Raw genomic sequence first — 23,126 nt, 5'->3', positions numbered from 1 at the left:
GATAGCTAAGTGTAGAGTTCTTACCATTAAAAAACAATAAAAGGCCCGAAAATGTTCTGCCTTACTGGGCCTAATGGGCCAGAAGATGTAAGATTATTCCTAAGAATATGAAATTATTAACAAAACAACTCACATGTCCATGGTAACAGTTTTATGTCATGTTCAAAAATATTACAACTGGCTGCTGTTGAAATTTTCATCCTCATTTTCTCTCCCTCATGCGTTACACAATTGACAGGAAATGATTGGAAATATTTTGACCTAATTGTTGTTTGATAATATAGTTTCAATAAATGACTAACATTAAATCCCAAGAATAGGCCTACAGCAAGTTGGAAAGATATTCTGTTATAACATCTGTTACAACAATGATAAATCATAACGATTAATGATACTAATATATACCATACCAAGTAAAAGGCACCTAACATCTTCTTAGTTAAACTAAATGAATTCCTAATTACATCACACCAAAATCCCACAAGTGTAAGCCAGAGTCAGCAGACCATGCTGCTACATACCGGTTATTCGCAACAGCCGCCACGACATTCCTGACCCTCTCCCTGAAACGGTACAGGAATACTCCTGTCTGTGCATCCCATGCTCCTGCCCAGCCAGAGAAACAGATCACATAACCCCAATTCATGCATGCGACCACACGTGCTGCCTCTCCCTGATTCTGACCTTGCATTTCTCTCCTAAGTGCATCAAATCTGCATATCTCATCCAGTGTAGGAACCCGGCAAACCTTAGCAAGACCGTTCAAGTCCACGTATACTATCTTTTCTTCACTTGTGGCATCCACCGAGTCGACAGCTAGTTCACCTTGTTGTACTGCCAACTCATTTATGATGAACCCTGGGTTATCCAAGTCCATGACCTGGATCCTTGAACTGGAGCAACCTACAGCTATTCTGGAGCCGGCTAGCCTGACCCGACCCACCACTGGCGCACCAAAATCAGTCAACATGTACCACCCCATAAGTGCACCCGCATCTGTCAAGGATCCCCCGACATAAATAAGCTGCTCAGTATCGGCCTCCCATACATGCCACGATCTCCCGGGGGCACCAGCAAAGAGCCCAATCCACCATCGGTCGTTGCCAGAAAAATCAAGCAAGGGCCCATCCACCACCACATCCCCGGCATGGGCCCGGTGTGAAGTCCCTAGTGGTCCATCATTCAATGGTGCAACATGGATATCCCCATCTCTGTAGGCAAACACAACACGAGTTGGGTTAGACAAGAAAGCCAGGCCAGAGATGCATTGGGAGAAGCGCCCGAGACGGTCTCGGCTGGGATGGCAGCTGAAGTTTGCAATAGGTTCTCCACCAGGGAGTGTAAAAACACAGACATTTCCATCAAGAAAGCCGGCAGCAAGGTATGTGTCAGAGATAGAAAGACAACAGCAGGATTTCGCAGGACAAGTCGGGGCGAGGAGGTGGGAATGGGCAGAGCGGCGCATACGGAAATTTCGGGCAGTGCGATGGAGTTGAATGAACTCTTCACGCCAACTTGGGAGTTGCCGGTGATGGTGGGACCACACACGATTTGTTAGATCTTGCCACAACATCTCGGACTGGGACATGCCTCGCCATGTGGAGCATACCTGTTGCATAGCATTGAAAATTTAACTGTCTTGGTATATCATTTAACAGTGCTTATTTTAAAAACAAAGAAACTACTAACAGAGTAAGGAAAACTTTTAGCCAGATCTTCTAGGAGTCATCAATGAAAACTATTTCCTACCAGATTTCAGCACCCAACTGGACCTCTCGATGCACAACAACAGCCAAGTTTTTCAACCTCAACTCAAGACCTCTTCTAAGTCTTTTGGTACTGATAAAACTAGAGAATTGATTAAATTATTGATTTATTAATTGATTGTTCATACTTTACAATGTACAATCCTATGCTATTTATACACATTGAAACCGACTCTTGTAAGAACAGTATGATTTCCTGATGAAATCAGTGGTAATACCACTATTTAAAAATAAAAAATAAGACATTGAGACTATAACCGTTGGAAGTAAAGGAAAATATTATTTTCAACAGGGACTTCATTTCTCTGTAGATTATCTTTATATATCATTCTAGTTGGATAGAACAAAAGTTCCTCAAGCATACCATAATAGAAACCACTAAAAATCAACACAAGTCTATTGCCTATGTGGCAGATTGCCGACAAAGCAACAGTTATACTTAATTATCAGCAGCTCAACTACTTATTACAACTGACACAGAACTTGTACACGGCAGATAGTAAGCATATATCTATTTTTTTATTGCAATAATGAGGAAAAAAAAACGTAGATACAGTGAAAATTTAAAGAGAAAATCTGAATAACACTGTGTGGAAGTTTCGGACGAGATAAGACGACAATGGTGTCATTTAAGGGCTTTTATTGTCAACTGTTTTCACAACATTTATGGGTAACAGTTTGCATATGTTGCCTTCGATATGCACAGAACTAGGTGAACTAAAATTCAATATCAAAACATCATATGCAGGAGCAATATATGGGCATGACATTGGAACATGGACACAGGACATCTTTAATATCATCTTTAATATACTTCAGTGAGGGTAATAAATGTTATGAAAGCAAAGCAATAAATGCCACCGAACTTAAAGAGAAAAGCACACTTGTACTTCAGTGAGGGTACATATCTTTAAGAAAGTCTTGAAATAAGAGAGAAAATATGATCACAAACAGTCAAATTTTTAGAAAACATACTTCAAGTATAGTTTGATACTGATCTTTAAGAGGAAACCATATGGTTATTTTTCATCAATAACCCCTGAAGAAAGGTTTGATAAAAGAGATATTTTAACTCCTTCAGTTGAATGTTACAGAAAGCTATAATTGGCGAGAAACGAATAAAATTTCCCTTGTAAAAATGAAATCATCCCAGCTATTCAGAGGAAAAGGAAATAGAAAAGCAAAAGTGGGAAATTACTGTAAAGTTGTACACCAGAGGGTATAGTAATACTTGAAAGGAGAAAGCACATGCCCATTTCATGGACAATACGTGACTGTTACAGTTATACATCAACGGGAGCATGCAAAGCAAACTTTGGAAGCCTATGTTCCCTGAAGAAAGAAGCAACATTGAACAATCCATTAACATTTCTTTTATTTAGAAAGTTCAATAAAAGATTTTGAAAGACATGGATGAACAGTTCCTACAGTAATCATACCTGTAGAAACATAAAACTATCCATATCAGAAAAACAGAAGAAGTTAATTTATTAGAAGTGTAAAAAATTGAACAGTCATAGTGGAAGTAGGATCCAAATATTAAAGCCATTCATGAGTGAACCCTGTGTCAAGTATTAGCCATGATAGAGTTACTAAAAAGGAGCTGCTAAGAAGTAAAAAATATGTCATTTCAATGAAATTTTGGCCATTTACTGATTTTATCAAAGGTACTGTGCAGTAACTTGACTACTTTGATCATCTTTATAAGACTTCCTGTGTCAAAAAAAAAATTTTAGTGCGTCTTTTGTAATGTAGGATCTTAGCACCAAACTTTCAAACCACTCTGTTCTCTCTCTTTTATTTTTCATTTTTTTAGCTTTTAAAATTAACCAAATTTGAAATCCAAAAATTCAATCTTCAGTTATCAAACAATGTCGAAATACAAAATGGAATTTAGAGGAAAACATAATTAGACATCTAAAAGTGTAGTCAACTGAAAGAAAAGTAATGCAACATAGCCTTAACCACCAAATTCAGCCCCCATCCAGTACTGTAGTCATCTGTTAAATATCCTAAAAGCATTCTAGCAGTTTTATCTAGAGATGTCTGATATTGAAACTGGATGACACCAAAGAGATATTTATCTATATAGGAATCAATTATAATAAATATCAAACCTTCACAAGGCAGATTATGAAAAATGTAAGGCCATGATTGAAGATAAGATAAAAAATAGAAAAATTGATTGAAAGAAGAAGAAAATATAGCATAGTAATGAATATAAAAATAATTAGATTTCAATATAGATCAACAGTTATAAATAGATAAAAAATATATAGATCAACAGCTCATATTTTAAACTTGTAAATAAGGTCGAATTTAGCTCAGGTTTCATACTACCTAAGCTGGGAGAACTAGAGTAAAAGGGAACATTTTGAAAGAAATATTCAAATGTATCCAGTTCAAAGAAGTTCACTAAATTCTTCCTGATGCTGTGATGCACCTGGTCATCATTATTTTTAATCGACATAACCGTGCAAAATGCATGGACACATGCAGTGACATATATGATCCGTACTGCAAAAATATTCTTACATTTTTTTGGACCAAACATATTCAAATATTTTTCTTTCGAAAATGGAAGGGAAACTAGAAGAAAGAACTTCAAAGTACCACTTTGGTTACCAATAGTAAATTAACCCAGATTTTCAGTTCCAAATTCATATTTCAATTTGTGCTATGAATCACAAGTTGCTAATAGATGATTCTCAAACACTTAAATTGTTCACTGGTGAACTCATTAGTAACATTCTAATTAGTAGCTTGTAAGTATAAATGTACCAGAAATCCCATGCATAGGATTTGGTTTTGCATCAAAATGATCAATCATCAAGAGTTCATTTGGCAAATTAAAGATATAGTGTCATAATAATGCTATCCGAATAGTAAAAGTATAATAGACGGTGAATAGTGTTCCCTTAGGGCCTGTTCGGATGTAATCCCGAAAATACTGTTCACGTGGGAAAAAAAAAATTCACTCGGACTGAATTTTTTTTTTCCCACGTGAACAGTAAATTTTAGTTCAAACTTTTTCTATTCTCGTTCCTATTCCCATTCCCACTGTGCAGCCGAACAGGGCCTTAATTTGTGCTCCTACCCAAGTAATTTACAATGTCTGAAAAATGAAAACGTTCTTTGGTAAGTGGTGGATTGATTATAATAATAACAATGGGAACAATATTATTAATATCATTATTACCAATAGAGGATGATGATGATGAATGATAATAATAGTTAAGATACCACCGGTAGTAGATAATTTATGATAATAATAGTAGTATTAACAGTAATAATTATTATTAGTTTTAATTGATTATTTAAGTTATAATAATATAACAATAATTATTAGGATGATGTTGATTATAGAAATAACAATAGTAGTAACTAGTAACAAATGATAATGTTAATAATATAATCAATTAAATAATAAAAATAGTTTTAATAATGATAATAATAATATTATCAGTAATAATAATTATGATGATGATTATGATAATAAAAAATAATAAAATGTAATTCTGCTACTGTTAAGCAACTATCCGACCCCATGTGTTAGAATAGCAAATTAGTTTGTTCTAACGTTATTCCATATTTTTTAATCCACACCTGGCAACAATTTTTCAGCTGAAATAGCTATTTATGTTACATCAAACTTCTAATAATTGCCAAACTACCTCCAAAAGAAGTCAATGTGCACTGTACTGGACTTTGCCATCCTTTGTAAGTAGGCCTTAACCTAGAGAGTAGAGAACAGTACATACTATATATATATAAAGAAGTGGAAGGATTCATAAAGTCAAAAGAAATGAAAGAGCAAGTATATCATTCTGCTATAATGAAAGAAACAGTTGAATAAGGACATACTATATATACCAGTATATGGCACAAATGATGCATAGTATGTTTATAGAAGTAGCCCGTGAGTAAATGGAGAGTCAGGTCATTGGTACAGCACTAGAAACGGAGCATCTTTTTTTTTTCCAAGTGTCCCCTTTTGGTACAGTACTAGAAACGATATCTCAACCAGCACTGCAAAGCCAAAATGTGACATGCAAACACGTCTACATTGAACCTAGTTAGAATAACTTCTTTCCAAAAATAAAAAGACTTAATTAAAATAAAGATTGTTTGTTATAATGCTTTTATTTAGTTTAAATAAAAAGACACAATATGAGTCGCTCATACAAAATTTTCATTATGAATATGAAGATCAATTTTACACTACCTATAGCATTTTACTTTTAGAATATCATATATAAACACGGAAATTTTGAAAACAAATGCAATTTTTATTTTACACTACACAGTATTTATTTTAAACTATATAGAAAATTATATATAAACACAAATTTTGAAAACAAATGGCGCCAATTAACCGTATTAATACTATGTAGAATCCATCCCTGATTATATACGTAGTATAATACTATGATTGTAAGTAACATGTAAAGAGCAAGACTTCTCCATTTTATACAAAAGCATTTTATAGTATAATTAATTAATTCAGTTGGAACCTTTAAACTATACAATTCATATTTTTTAGTAATCAAGAGTTACATTTTCACTAACACTACTATTCAAAATTAAATTTCCGAAATTTTAGATAGATAGATTCTTGAGAAATGGAGCATGCAAGGCTGCAAGCTTACAAAAATCAGATTATGGGACAGGTTGTAAAGAAAAAAGAATGAATCTTTTTTGAAGAATCCTGCAGACAAGGTCCTATCCAGAGACAAGGGCCATTCACCCAAAAGTGGAACACAATACAGGTAACCTACCACTGTACATTTCTTTTTCTCTTCTATGAGACAGTAGAGAGCTCAATATGGCAAGAAATCTAAATCACTTCTTTTCACAATAACACGGAAACATTTTATGGATTAAAAAAGAGTCACTAGGGTAATTTTACATCAATTTACCCTTTATTATATTTTGATCACCCAATATTTATTTACACAATTTCAGTTATTAAATTGTACTTTTTATTTAAATTCAAATTAAAATAGGCTCATTCCTTAAATTCACATAAACACATGTTGTAAAATATGACCCCTCTCAAAACTCAAATTATCTCTGCACAAATTGCAAAAGAAAATTTATTTTCTTGGAACCTATGCTAATTGCAAGCATTAAACCACAAATTGATTTAGTCGGGAGTTGAGAAGAAATGAGGTCATCCAAAATCTCTTTAAGTAACCCAGTTACCTTTCCTTTGAGTTATCATTGGACAGGACAGTGTGTAGAGGGAAATAAATCTGCTGTGATTCTAAAGGGACCGCAGGACCCTGTTATTCCAAATCCATCCATTTATCTGTCTAAAGATTCGTGCATAAAAAATAAGTGTTGTTGGGATTTGTGCATTCCAAAAAGTGAAAGGCTAGATTTGGAATCACAGGGTCCTGCAATCCCTTTAGAATCACAGCAGATTTATTTCAGTGTGCAGAGAATCTGGTACCGCACAAGGGAATCTTTTAGAATGATTCCCTAATTGGTGGATCCGGACTGTTCTTTTAACTTGGCACAAATCTCAAAGCTCAAAAATACTGCCCCCTATTACAACCCAAATCTCAAACCGGTTGAAATTTAATCTCAAACCGTAAAGTGAGAGTGATCCTCTACAATACTCTACAATACTACAGAGATACAGAGGATACGGGTTCTTTCCTGCCTTCTCCTCTCCTCTTTGCTCCCCTCCACTTCATTTTTTCTGTCTCCAGTACTATTTCGTACTTTATTCTTTGTAATTAAATCCTAATTAGATTTTTTATTGCAATAGTAAATAATGCAAGTTTTGAATACTTTTCATATATTTATCATAATGAACTCTTCTTTTTCTGTTAACATTTGTTTCAAGCAAAAGCATTTAATATCAAATCCAACACCCTGTCCCTTTCTCCCGATCAAAGTGTAAATGTTTGAATTTTTAGATTCCATGCTCATATTTAGACAAATATCTTTACAGTTTATAATCTCACAATTTTCTTACATTTTTCAAAATTAAGTAGTCATAATTAAAAATAGTAACCTCATTCAGATTTTATTCTTTTAAAATTTTATTGTTGAATGTGAGATCCTTATTGGTACAGATTAAATTTTATCTGTCCAACAATTTCACTAGGCAGGAACCTCTCGACCCTGGGCGACTTGTGCAGAAGCTGCTCATTTTCACTTCAAATCGAGTAAGGCAAACCATGGCTAGTGTTTTCCTCCCTATTCTCCATAGAAAAATCTGTCTAGATCATTTTGGAACTAATTTGAATAATGAGGAGACAAATGGATGAATATATAGAAGTGGCGAAAAGGGTGCAAATAGAATGCTGCAAACCCGCACCAGACCGATACCCATACGGGTTGCAGTCAACTTTGTTGTGGAGTGTGGACAGCACAACAGTCACAGTGTATGATGCACCTTAAGATGCACAAGCCACTGTTAACGCGTGTATGATGTACAAAAGAAGCCTTATGAGTGCAATATTCACAATCAAAGATGCAGATGCTAATCACTTCATAGAGTACTCATAGAAAATATATCTATCTCACATCACTTGTGCATGCATGATATCGCTTGAGAAAACCTAAAAAGAACGGACGAGGCGATGTGATTAGACGTAGATGTAAATTTGATTGAATTGACATCTCAAATCTCTGGTGCGTATCCAGCATTATAGTGACCTATGCCTTGTACTAAACACAATAATGTACTTCTTTAAAGCACACTAAAGTACAACACAGCAATAATAATTCAACCTAGATACAATGCTCCTGTTTTCTTTTAGTCGCCAAACCGTACGGTACAGCTCAGCATTGCCATTAAATTGACCGTAGTGTACTTGACTTTTAAAGAGAGAACAAACAATTAGGCATGTAACCCACGATTATCAGAATCTATATAACAAAAAAATAAACTTGAGCGGGGTTAACTAGGCTTTAAACAAAGCAAAGTTGTTGGAAAGGGAAATGTTATCCGTATCTGGCACCAGCATGTGCAGTTAACATCTCTTGCGCTATATGAGCCTTTAAAGAAAGATGGAAAGGGCAAAAAAGAGACCAGGTTTGAATTGTTTAACAAAAAAGAGGAGCAAGAGGGGGTTTGGTTTTGGAATGTCTTTGTAAAAAAAATATATTTTGGGAAAAGAGATTCACTCCTCCTGTCCTGGATCGGTGACACCGGTCTCGCCTGGAGATCGGTAAACAAGAATCGAATCGCGTCACAGAGAAAAAAGCAAGAAAGGAGAAAGGTGGGGTGGTCTTGGCAGGAGATAGACAGGGGTCCGGATCCCCTAAAGTAACCCAATCTTTGGGTTTTCTATTGAGACCGACCGATTTGAATCCGTCGTTCGAGATTGCTTCGTGATTCGAATTCATCTCTCAAGATGTGTGCACTCCACTTCGGATAGATTACCGCAGATTCGAATCAAACGGTAACGATCAAAAACCCAAAGATTGGGTACTTCACTGGATCCGAATTCGAGAGACAGAGGAGAGCATTAGCCGAACACGTATCCTCTGCATTAACTCAAAAGGGAATCTTTTGAGTTAATGTATTTTGACCGTCTGATTTTAAGCGAAACCAATCCGATCATCTGATTTTAACACGGGAGATCTTTAATATTAGTGCAGATCTAACCTACACTAATTTTAAAGCGAATCGGATGGTTTAGATGCATTAACTCAAAAGATTCCCTTTTGAGTTAATGCAGAGGATACGAATTCGCATTAGCCCGCCCCATGCACAAAAAGAACTGCTTTTATTGTTTCTTTTCTCGCACTTTCATTTCCAAGAAGCTCTCTGTTTTATATATACTTATTTATTTATTTACTTGAAACAAACTGTTGATGTTACCACAGCCATTAAGCCAATAGACTTTCATCATATCATAATATAAAATCAATTGGTTCATTACCGAGGTTTACTTGCTTAGGTCTTATTTACCAACTTTATCAACTTTATCAAAATTTTATTACTATACAAGTACTGACAGCGTGGGGTCGGAATGTCAGAAAGACTTGGATATGCTTTGACATGGTATATATATTAATATAATAATTAGCGGGTCTGGTCTGACCAGACTGATCCGAATCCAGAATCCAGTTAAGAGCGCCAATCGTTTTCCTTCTCTGTGAACCTTTTTGCAATTTAGCGGGATTGTGTCCGTTGGTAGTTGAAAATAAATGCAGAATAAAAAGAAAACAAGAAAGAACTAAGACCGAAAGAATGAAACGAACGACTGAGATGGAACAGGAGATGAAGATCGAACGACGGATAGGAAGTCAAAAAAGCCGAAACTGCGCCACCATGACTGAGATCTGTGGTATCTCTCTGTGGGGTCCACGAGACTGACACCTCTGGTATCTCTCTCTGTGGGGTCACGCAATTGCAGCAGTGTGCAGAGGTCAGTGTACAAACTGAGCGAGTTCAACAATTTATAACATGAAAGTTGCACTAGAAAGTATGTCACGTCCATCAAAGCCCCTCTGCCTCTCTCGGTCTCTCCACTCAAAGTAGTAAAAATAATAATAATAATCGCAAATAAATCGAATCTCAGTATTTCACAATATAGAAAGAGAGAGAGGAACAGTGACAATAGCGTCGTGCTTTTAGTGCTCCTCTTACAATGCCTACAAGAGTATAGAGTCACTAGATATCTAGACCATGGTGAAAGAATCAAAGAACCAGCAAGGCTTCTTTTAATTTCTAATTTTGAATGCATACGCAGAAAGAGTACTGTAGAGAGAGGAAGAGGAGGGAAGATAAAGCTCAGACAGGAAGCTACTTTAAGATGGGCCTAAGTATAGCTTCTGCCTCTTACTTGGAATAGAGAGAGAAACAGGGCATAAAAGAAAAAATAAAAAGAGAAAAATATTAGAAGAAGACAAGACAGACAGATAACACTAAATTTTTATGTCTATCCATAAAAGGCACTCTTCCTTTCTCTTGTGCTGCTTCATGTTTCCCCTATTATGAGTAATGGGGTATATCCGTATCCCCCCATTTTGCCTACAAATCCTGATTCCTGTTTCTATGGAAGAAGTAAATGCCCCCAAACCACAACCAACGCAACATATATATCAAAAGCAACATGTCAAACAATAACAAAATCCTTATCCTTTTCGCTTTCTACACTTTTTTCCCTTAACAACCGGACCAAACAGTTTACAAACAGTATGTTTATAATACTAATGCAACAAGCACCAGAAACTAAACTACAAATTTAAATTAAAAAAAAAAACAGATATAACATGTTAAGGGAAACTAACCTGGAAAAAATGGACAATGGCAGGGCCAGCAGCAAGCCTTCCTTCTGATAAGGTGGCGTCAACGGCAACTTGAACAGCAACGGATTCCACAAAATGCTCAGGCCAGACCGCCACAGAAGATCGTCGCCGAGATGGTGATGCTTCACCCGTAAGACTGTGCCGTCGTGCTACCGTGTTGCTTCCACCTACATTTTTTCCTCTCTGCCTCTCTTCTGACATCCTTCTTCAATATAATGTCTGTGGTGTGGGTATGTATATCTAGGATAGGAGATTGTATTTGATCTTTTTTTCTAGGGTTTTAATCCTTAGAAAATGGAGAAGACGTCTCTTCTCTCAGTTCTGGGTGCGTGTATATATATATATATATATATATGGAGTGTGACTAGAAGAGGGAGTGCTCAGGTGAGCAACGAGTTCTTTTGTATCAAAAAGATTCATGGTGTTTGTATTGCTTGACAGAATGATAGCCCCTAGTGTAGTATAACATATTAACATGGGTTGTGAAGTTTGTGATAAAAATGTGACCTTACGGCCGGCTTACTCCGATTAAAAAAGAAAGAATTCTGATAATTAAATGGATTAGAAATGAGAGTTATAAAGGTACTTTTTTTACTAATGTGTTTACATTTAAATTTGATAGATATTCAAAGTAATTTACATTTAGAAAATCACTATTTTTGGATGGTCCATAATTTCCAGATCAAGTGATTTTCTACCTATCTTGAAAAATAGTAAACAAATTTTAAAAAAATAAATATTTCGGTCTGCAAGTGCATATTCATATGGGGACCATGTTGAACGGTTCGAATTAGAATTTTGAAACGAAAATATTGATCTGTATTACGAACCAACCCGTGATATACATAGTACCATAGGCTCACTATTAAATTAATTCAAAATTTTACAAATATTACAAACAAATATATCATTTGTGAAATAGATTGATTTCAATAGTTTGAATGATCATATGTATAAATCAATCCGGTAAATTCTGAAGTTAAGTTCATAAAAAAATTATAAACTTGAGAAAATCCTAATTCTACTATATCATCATTATTGTAATATATACTGTAGAAGTATTGTGCGACAGCCTATGCTCTCTATATGTGACTTATATACGAATTTAACACGAATTCAATGTAATAGCTGTCACGATAAGTTATTGCGTCAATGAAGTTTCTTTTAATCTTTGCAATAAAAGGTTTATCTTCAGAATTCATAACTGATAGGTGTCATATATAATAATGAGTTAGGCTAATATGACATTGGTGTTATTTGAAACTAAATAACACCAAATCTTAAACCCTTAGATCTGCTTTAAGATTCGTAATATCCGCTTTTACTGTTCAAGCACTTTATTTTGTACGAATCTTAAAGCAGATCTAAGGGTTTAAGATTTGGTGTTATTTAGTTTCAAATAACACCAATGTCATATTAGCCTAACTCTATAATAATATCCATTACAACTATGGTTTTAATGTAGAGTTAGGCTAATATGACATTGGTGTTATTTGAAACTAAATAACACCAAATCTTAAACCCTTAGATCTGCTTTAAGATTCGTACAAAATAAAGTGCTTGAACAGTAAAAGCGGATATTACGAATCTTAAAGCAGATCTAAGGGTTTAAGATTTGATGTTATTTAGTTTCAAATAACACCAATGTCATATTAGCCTAACTCTTTAATGTATTCCGTACAAAAGATATAAAAGGTGTTCAATTGAATTGCAGATCTTGTCAAATTTTTAATTTAGATGAATATTTTGTCTTTAATAAAATAATCTCGCCTGTTGTTATATCAGATATGTCCCCCTTGTCAGTGATCAAAGCATAAGCAAAATAAAAATACTTCCGTAATTTGTTTGAACAGGAGACATTTTCATATTACAAATATTAATCATTCTTTCTCAAACGCAAAAACAAAATCGTATTCAAACAAATTCCATAATTAAAAGCCCCAACTATAATTTGAGCAGCACGATTAAATATGTTTTTATAATAAATTATGTAGATAAATCATTCTTTAAATAAAAATAATTACATTTTAAACTATATTTGTTATATTTTTAATATTAGAGTCAATTAAACTGTTCAAAGGGTTGGTTTAATTTATTGGTAAAGAATCCATTATCATTAATTTATTCGAAGTCAAATGTAACTGCGCAAGTAAAAATTTCAATCTTACTGAAAAGCAAAAGAGATTTCCGTGCCTGTCTCACTGTCTGCAGCAAAAGATCTGACCGTTGAAATGACCACAGATAACGATATTCAATTTTTTTGTGCTATATCATGACAGTAACTTTTACCTCGTTATTTATTTAAAATTCAGCAGCTACCAATATTCTAAAGAAAATATTTAAAATTTAAACTCTGAAATAATAAATGTGAATCATTAATCGTGTTTTATTTAAATGACTACAAGTATTCTTGATTTACATCAGATGGTTTTTAAAATATATTTTAGACTTGTTGATAGGAGTGGAAATGGCAACCTTTTATCCATTTACCTCCTTACCTTATTCGATAGGATGAGTACATATAAGATTTTTTCTGTATACTTGTCGGGTACGAATACTGGTACGAATAAATATTTTTTTCATTATCTAAACGAGTAAGGGTACAGGTAAAGTCTATTCCGCGCTCGTTATCCGATCGGGTAATTATAGAAAAAAAAATTATATATATTATATATTAATGAGTAATGAATATAATTCTTCAACTTTATTTTATAGTTGTGTTACACTTAATTAACTATTAAAACATGTAAATAAATTTTAGCAAATCCCAATAAAGTTTAGAGAGATTGGCTACTCTACTTACATAAGCATATGAGGGTATATACTTATAAGTCATTTTTTTGTTTTCAAAATCCAAAAAGTCGATCTGAACCATTAGATGTGATCTCTATATTGAAATGTGCTTGGAGACCAAATTTGACATTTTTCTGAATTTTTTTACTATTTATTAAGCCACTTTGAAAATCGTTGATCCAACGGTGGCTTAACAAAACAGTAAAATCAGAAGCCACCATTAGATCAACGATTTGCAAATTGGCTTAATAATAGTAAACAAATTCAGAAAAAATGTAAAATTTGGTCTCGGAGAACATTTCAATATAGAGATCACATCTAATGATTCAAAATCAACTTTTTGAATTTTGAAAATGAAAAATGACTTATAAGCATATACCCTCATATACTTATGTAAGTAGAGTAGCCAACCTCAAGTTTAGACCTTTAAAACACTATATATATTTGTGAAATGAATGTGTTTTAAGGTATTAATTTAGTAAATAATTTTTTTTTTAATTATAATAGCATTACCTGTTTTTTATCCACTGCCGTTTTGTTATCCAACAACCATAATGAGTAAGGGTAGGGTACATGTAAGGTAATTCGTAGCGGGTAAGGGTAAAGTGCAGGTAAGAACAATTTGTAACACATGAGATAGTTAGTTACCACATGAGATATGTACTCATATCTCATGTTTGGATGGTAGCTAGAATAGCAAAATTTAGAATTAGTAGATAAGAATCGAGAATAGGTGTAATCGAGGAAGAATAGTGTTAACAAGTTGCTAATTAAGAGGATAGACAAGTGAGATTTTAAACGAATTGTTACGACGTGGAGATGACAAAAATGGTGTAAACTTTGTCATTCCAGGACTGTGTTGGCAGTGTTGTTCGTACAATAATCTTTTACCTCTATTTGACTAATTTGCAAAAACATACAATTATTGAATTTTACGATTTCTTCTACTTTAAGATTATGTAGGTTCAAGAAGAATTGGAATTGCAATGTAAAATGCTTGGACAGAAGAAATCATGAAGATATTTGTCAAGAATGCAAATTGTAATACTTTGTACTTGGTAAAGTAAGTTTGAGGCTGTTTTTACAGAGCCAAACATTATGTAACGTTTTACTCCTGTCAAAAATACTAAGTAAGAGCTTGATCAAACTCAGATAAAACATAAAACGTTATAACGTTTTAAGGATGTTAAGGGACTGAAATCCAGTTGTACAAGAGTCCTAAAACGTTATAACGTTTTCACAAAACGTTGTAACGTTTTAATTAAATTTGATCTTCAAAAATCCTGTTTTTGATCAAGATTTTACAGAGCAAAATGTTATGTAACGTTTTACAAACGTTGTAACATTTTTGAACGATTAGCTGAGCTGTCAGAAAATTGAAAACCTAAAATCGAATTATAATATAAAACATTGTAACGTTTTAGCTCAATTTGCTCATTTTTGAGCTGTCTCTATAAATAGAGCAGTGGGGTCTCTTCCCCACTTAACCTAGCCGTCCCTAAACTTCAAAAGAGGTGATTTTCTGAGAGCTTGGTTCCACCATTGTTGATTGAGCTTAAAACTTCAATATCTCTCAATCAATCTCAAACAACCTCAAACCCACTTCACTAATCTCTAATTAGATTAGGTTAGAGTGATCTATTGAGTGTTTCTCTTGTTCTTGAGTAGCTTGTGTGACTTCCCTTATTTGTAAGGGCTCACCGGCTCAAACCTCGAGTTGCTTGCGTGACTTCCCTTGGTTGTAAGGGCTCGCCGGCGCTCATCTCTCGTTGGCCGTGACTTCCCGTTTTGTAAGGGCTCACGGTTCACAATTGTAATCCTTTCATATTGGGTAATAGAAAGGCACACCTAGAAAGAAGTTGCGACGCCTAGGAGACGTAGGCATTTGTTTTGCCGAACTCCGTTATCATCCCGCGTGTCAAATTTCTCTAAACTCATCTATTTACTTTTAATCGCATTTATTTTCAGTTTTTGAGCTAATTAGCGGTGCCCCTAGGAATAACAGGCAGAAATCCAAGAATGAAATATTTTTTACTCTCACTTTACACTTCTAAATAATAGTTATTTCAACATATTCAATAGAGAATAACGGTTCTTTTAGTCAATTATGAATAACAAAAATATTATTTATGTGCACATTACTATTCCGAATAGTCTCTATTCTTGATGTATCCAGACATAATATAGTATCGCGGTAGATAGTAGGATACTCGATTGTGGAGGTTGAATTGGGTAAAGAGAGGATGAAAGGTTGAAGGTCGCAGAAGGAGGCTGCAGAGTGGATGGGACTCTCTCGGATTCGGAGTTTTGTTACCGATGCAGAGAAAATAATCAGATTACACAAGAGGGATTCATAGATTTAATACTCCATTGGTGGATTGAATTTCAATTAACATCAGACATAGGTAATTCATGGAAATTTAAATTACAACATCTTAGGAGAAAACTAAGAGGTTGGAGTTCAAATTTCCAAGCAGAAAAGAGAAGACTCAAGATATCTCTTACTGCTGAAATAGAACATTATGAAGTATTAAATGAATCCAATTCCTTATCTCCATCTGAGTTTACACAATGGAAAAATTGTAAATCTAGCCTATATGAAATATATCATCAAGAGGAGCTATATTGGCAACAAAGGGCAAAGTTAAAGTGGTTTTTAGAGGGAGCCTAGAACACCAAATTCTTTCACTTAACAGCTACTCAAAGAAAAAAGAAAAACACCATTCTATCCTTAGAAATAGATGGAACCCTCACCTATGACACACAAATCATTAAGGGTCACATTACATATTATTTTAAAAATCTTCTACGATCTACCTCTAATAGACTGATTAAATTACAACCTGATCTATGGAACTCTTCTGAATAACTGTCTACCCCTCAACAATCCTCATTAGAATTAACCCTTTGACTTAGATGAAATCAAACATACTTTATTTTCCTGCAACCCAAATAAATCCCCAAGACCAGATGGAATCTCATTTCTCTTCTATCAAACTTTTTGGGATATTGTTTCATATGATCTCCTTCAAATCTTTCAAGCCTTTTACAATAGGACCTTAGATATCTCAAAACTTAATTTAGCTTCCATTTGCCTTATCCCCAAAAAAGAAGATGCTCTTACAATTAGAAACTATAGATCCATTAGTCTCATTAACTGTAGTTTTAAGTTAATAACCAAGCTTCTGGCTAATAGACTTTCCAAAGTCAAAGACCCCCTTATAGATGACTCACAGTCAGCCTACATCAAATGCAGACTAATAGGAGATAACATTGTTACTGCCCATGAACTATTACACCAGATTAGAATCACAAAACAGAAATGTATCCTTCTTAAACTAGATTTTGAGAAGGCATTTGATATGGTTTACTGGGACTTTCTTTTGGAAATTTGATAAGCTAGAGGTTTCGGTTCTTTATTTATTCAGTGGATTAAAGACATACTACTTAGTGGTAGAACTTGTATTTCCTTTAATGGAGAAACAGGGACATATTTGCCCTGTAAGAGAGGTCTTAGACAAGGTGACCCTATGTCACCTCTCCTCTTTGATTTATTAGCAGATGCTCTACATAAATTACTCACTAATGCACAATCTAGGGGTAGAATAAAAGGTTTAGGCCACTTCCCTGATTCCTCAAAAATACTAAACCTGTATTTTGCAGATGATACCTTGTTATTTCTAGAAGCTGACCCATTAATCATAGAAAATCTAAAATTCTTATTGTTAAGATTTGAGGAAGCCTCAGGTTTAAAAATAAATTTTGATAAAAGCTCAATGGTACCACTTAACATATCCTCAACTCTTGCTTCATCTTTAGCTAACCAATTAGGATGTGGTATTACTTCTTTACCTATTACTTACTTAGGAGTCCCCTTACACTGGAAGGCCTTGAGTATAGCAGATTGGAATCCCTTAATTTATAAAATAGAAAAAGATTACAATCTTGAAAAGGTTCCCTTTTATCATTAGGTGGAAGAGCAACTATTCATAATTATGTCATTTCTACAATCTCCCTATATTGGTTGTCCATATATAGACTTCCTGCAACAGTGTGTACCAAAATAGATCAAATAAGGAAGTAGTTCCTGTGCTCGGGTAATTCCTCTGCACATAAGAAATATCATCTTATTACATGTGAATATGTATGTCTTGGAAAAGATTAAGGGGTCTAGGGGTACTGAATCTCACTGATATCTCCATATTATATCTAAATTACGGCCCTGATTTACACTGAAACCTGTGCTTTAAAGCCTATAAATGTGGACTTTTTACTTATATGTCGATGAAATGTGGTACTGCTATGCTTTGTTTGGTATTTTGCAGGAAAAAGGGCGAAAAACTGGATCTGACTACTTTTCATACGGCCCGTATGACATTTTGTACGACCCGTACAAGATCTGCCCAACCGCACAGAAGGTTCCACAACAGAGGCACAAAGTCTCCAAGACAAAGCACAGGCATACGGCCCGTACGGGGTCCCATACGGCCCGTAGGGCGCTAATTCGGAAAATCCAGCTGGAATCTAAAATGAGCATAATTTAAGGAGGCCGAAAAGGAAACCTCTGGGGGCGCGATCTGGGGCATTAAATGAGATATTTTCACACCAAAAAAGGGGGATTCACCACTGGAACTTGGACAAGCTTTCTTGGAGCAAAAGACAGGAGGAGGAGAAGAGGAAGAGAAGTGAAAAACGCGAGTTTGCAACGGATCTTCGGATTTCTCCATTGTTTTGTCATGAACTCTTTTATTTTCTGTTATTTGTGTTATCTTGTGAACATGAGTAGCTAATTTACTTTGTTTCTAGGGTTAAGATGTAGTTTCTAGTTTGGTTTTGTTTGCATGCTACTTGGATTTTGTGTTGAATGCTTTGTTTTTACCTTGTTGAGTAGTATTTTGATTGCTTTATTTGTACTTGCTTGAATTGATTAGTTATCCCGTTAGATGAATGCGCACATCTAAGTGTTAGGAGCCAAGTCTATGACATTTAATCCAACCGAATAAAGTATATGAAGTAGGGTGAAACCAAGGAGTACCCGAAAGGTGAAACTTTCCTTGAGGCGAAAGTTCTTGGATACTTTTAGTAAACCAACAAGTAAGTTAGATAAATTAGACCAAAATGCGAAAGTTGAGGTTTAACGCATCTAAGAAGGAAGTATTTGAGTCCGGTAATCGGGTACTAGGCCAAAATGCGAAAGTTGAGATTAGGTATCTAGATCTGGTCGATAGAAACCCTAAACATTAGTATCAACACATAAAACAGTAGCTGCAGCATTAACTCGGGGTCCCCTACGGGCCGTACGGGAATCCGTACGGGCCGTATGCCTCGGGGCCGAACAGAAATGAAATCTGAACCCTGAAAATGTCTTTTTATCAATTGAAAACAACTTTAATTCTCTTTTATTGCTTTTTAAACTTGTCATAAATCAGTAGAATTATTAGAATTAAATCAAACCAATTTCTCTCACTTCTAGAATATCAAGTAATTTTAGGATAAGTCCGGTCATTTTCTTCCGTCCCTGTGGATCGATACCTGAGCATACTCATCGATAGGATAGTGCACTTGCTATCTGATTTGACAGAGTATAACAAAGGTTTAAAAGGTATAGCTTGCTATAATGAAACTTTGTAGCATATATTCTGTGCGAACACTCACTAGAATGAATACAGCCCTTCTAGCCAAATGGTGGTTTCATTTCAAAGATCCCACAGTACAAGGGAAATGGAAAATAATCTTGACTCACAAATATGGTTCTTTAGGTCTTGAGATCACTCAAATTTCTCATTTCTGGAAAGGAATTCTACACTTTAGATTACTTTATGAGTTAGGCATTAATAGAATAGTCTCAAATGGTCATGATACTGCTTTTTGGCTTGACAGATGGAGTGGTGAATGTAGCTTATATTGTATGTATCCCAATATATTTCAAATTGCATCCAATCCCACCATTACAGTAGCAGAAGCCTTCCCTCCCTCTTCAAATTCACAATTAGTTCTTACTTTTACTAGATAACTTACTGGTACACTTTTGACTGAATGGAATAGCATGAAACAGTCTATTTGCTTTACTCATAAACTAGAACCTGACTTAATTATCTAGAGATGGTCTTTTAATGGTCTCTTTACTATTAATTCTTTGTACAAGTGGTTAGAATATGGTGGGATTCAAAATACATATTTCGCTACAATTTGGAAAGTACACATACCATTAAAAATAAAAGTTTTCTTATGGCTTCTTAAACAAGACAGAGTACTTACTAAAACCACACAGAGGTTGGCAATGTGATACCACCTGCCTCTTTTGTGGAGAAGAGAAATCCACTAATCATTTATTTATTAATTGCCCGTTCTCTAAAGCTGTATGGTCATGGATTGCTTCTCATAATGGTTTTAATTTTAATTGTGAAAATTTAGAAGATCTTTGGTTGTTAGATTGTTGTATACCACTTAAAGATAGGTTATTAGTAGAATTAGTTAGAGCTGCCACGTTATGGTCCATCTGGTTAGCTAGAAATATAATTTATTTTGATAATACAACAATTCCTTCTCTTTCCAGTATTGGTACTAATATAATATCTTTAACTTCTTACTGGTGCAAAGTTAGAAATGACGAGACCTTCTTTAAACTAACCTTAATCTTGCCTATGGATGTTTATAACTTGAATCAAGGGGGCAGACTGACACTTTGCCGGTTACAGATACCCAAGTAGGGAGCAGTTCTCAAGATATAGAGGACGCAGAACCTGGATCAGAAGGGGTGGATCTCTCAGACTTCCTGATAGCCAGAATGGAGTCTGATTCTACTGCTGAACAAGAGATTGAATCCTCTCCTTCTGATGATTCATATATGGACTACACTACTGCTTCCTCTGCATCTTCTTATTCTGATTCTATGCTCTCTTAGATATGTTGAGGGCGGGGGTACCCACTTTTATCAATAAAAAAGAAAGATATGAATTTTAAAAGAACATATTATGTCTTTTTTATATTTCTTTCGATCAAATTCAAATAAATGAAACTTTCAGTATGAAGTGGTTAAACTTTGTTTGAGTAAAATTGAAAGATAAATTCCATTAAATAAATGATGGATAATCCAGAGCGCATCGAAATTATTTCGTACATTTTATCTTAGCATAGAACAATGGTTTTTTTTTTTAAAGAGTGAAAAAGTGTTTCCTCATAATAGATCAAGAGGAGGGTTCAAATGCCTCCATGTTTTTGTGCCTCCATCATGCCTCCATCTCTCTCCATCATTTTCAAAGTTCAAACAGTCGATCCGAACCGCTCAATCTAACCTCCATACTAAAATATGTTTGGAGACCAAATTTTATACTTTTAGGAATTTTTTTACTATTTTTTTAGATAGGTACAAAAATATTGTTTTTAGATGGTTCAGATTTACTGATTTTGTACCTATCTAAAAAAATAGTAAAAAAGTTCCTAAAAATATAAAATTTGGTCTCCAAACATATATATTTTAGTATGGAGGTTAGGTTGAGCGGTTCGGATCGACTGTTTGAACTTTGAAAATGATGAAGAGAGATGGAGGCATGATGGAGACATTTGAACCCTCCTCATAGATCAAACTAAGTATATATCTTCTAATAAGAAAGATTGTATTATCGTCACGGTTTTCATGGCTATACATTTATAACAAAATAAATCCTTACAATTTACAGCTAGTAAATGTTAAAAAATATTGATGATTTTTTTAAAATTTAATAAATTGCTCGAGTTTAAATTTTAACCATAAAAATTGTACTTAGAATCAGTTCTTATCTAGTAGAAAACGTAATATCTTAAATATGAAATGTTACATAAGTAAAATTCATATAATTTCTTTCCTTTGTAAATATTAAATAACTTGATGTCTTAAACTTCAATCTTCATCCATAAGTGAAAGGAATCTAAGGAAAAATGATTTACCTTTGATGCGTTCCCATTTGATGTTTTCATTATTTTTAAAATATCAACCGAATATACTTATTATGTTCAAATTTTAACGGAATATACTCATTTCATTCAAAATTATAACATAAAAGTTATATTTCATTGTTTTAGACGAAAAAGTTATAGAATAATTTGATTAAGACGAATGAAAATTTCAGTAGCTATAGAGAAGTAATTCAAACTTGAGTGATAAGTTCGTGACAAAGAATATGATTGAACAACCTGCAACAAAATTTATCCCTATTTATATGCATTGCTTTTGTGTGGACTGTGGAGCCAATTGTATCGTTCTGTTGTGGTTGGGATCCAAATTCGTATCCTCTACATTAACTGAGAATGAATCTTTTGAATTAATGCATCTCGATCATTGAATTTGTTTTAAGATTTATACAGACTAAATTTGCACTAATATTAAAGAGTCCCTCGTATTATAGACAAAAATTGAATTAGCTCCGTTTAAAATTAAATGATTGAGTTGCATTATTCTCTTTTGAGTTAACGCAGCTCAAAAGATTCTCTTTTTAATTAATGCAGAGGATGCGCATTCCTGGAATCATTGTTCTGAGGCCCATTTCGTTTCATTAATCGTTCCTCTTTAGTCTTTAACCAAAAGAGGATGAAGTGCTGCACCAGTAGCAATTAGCACGTGTTAATTTAATAAAGTCTACTCAATTATTACGTTTTTATTTTTTTTAAGAAAAGTCCGTAGGCAAAAGGAAAAAAGTCGCTCTTTCAAATAAAATAGCAAAAAGAAAAATTGCTCTTCTTTTGTAAAAAAAAAAAAAAAAAAAAAAAAGCATACTCCGAAGTTCTGCAAAGAGACTAGGAAATGCTTGTATATATCAATTACAAAGCAATTTAGACTGATTCGGATTGTCTACCGACCCAAATTATCCAATATAAATTGAAAATAAAAATAACAATAAATTATCGGAGTGTTGTGAATCTTGATATTCTAGCTCAATCAGCTTTATCTAGCCACAAAATACAGTATCACATTATAAATTCAGAATCCAAATGTGATTTTTTTTGTTTGTTCCGGTATTTTTGCTCAAAATATGCCGGTTTTTACCTCTTCTGTCGTGGCACATTGTATTTGAAAAATAAATTCGGATTTGATTAACATAATAGGTCATAATTTATTTAATTTATTGTGTTTATTTCTATTTTTATAATAATTCAGCGAATGTTCCAACTTGTAACGAAGTTTTTTGTATTTTTATTTTCTTTTCTATCAGACTACCCAAATATAACTAGAGGAGGGTTCAAATGCCTCTATTTTTTGTGCCTCCACTGTGCCTCCATCTTTTAAAATTTTAATAACTCAAAATTTAAAACTTA

At 34.1% G+C, this 23,126-nt stretch overlaps 2 protein-coding genes across 2 annotated transcripts in view; one reads left to right on the top strand and one right to left on the bottom strand.

Annotated features, from left to right (window-relative positions):
- Positions 1–356: 356 nt before the first annotated feature.
- Positions 357–11,306, bottom strand: SAP (Transducin/WD40 repeat-like superfamily protein). The gene is made up of 2 exons (XM_078322416.1): positions 11,025–11,306; positions 357–1,609 (listed from the first exon to the last, which is right to left on the bottom strand). The coding sequence occupies exons 1-2, from the start codon at positions 11,241–11,243 to the stop codon at positions 461–463; spliced, it is 1,368 nt and encodes a 455-aa protein (XP_078178542.1). The 5' UTR covers positions 11,244–11,306; the 3' UTR covers positions 357–460.
- A 4,183-nt stretch (positions 11,307–15,489) lies between these two features.
- Positions 15,490–23,126, top strand: part of LOC144572152 (DEK domain-containing chromatin-associated protein 2-like) — a 67,965-nt gene continuing 60,328 nt past the window's right edge. The window contains exon 1 of the mRNA XM_078321586.1: positions 15,490–15,499. The gene's annotated coding sequence lies outside the window, so the exon portion shown is untranslated. The remainder of the gene's footprint in view (positions 15,500–23,126) is intronic.

Source organism: Carex rostrata, chromosome 20, assembly GCF_964058835.1.
Source record: "Carex rostrata chromosome 20, lpCarRost1.2, whole genome shotgun sequence".
Taxonomy (NCBI): Eukaryota; Viridiplantae; Streptophyta; class Magnoliopsida; order Poales; family Cyperaceae; genus Carex; species Carex rostrata.
This window is presented reverse-complemented; position numbering and strand designations above follow the sequence as displayed.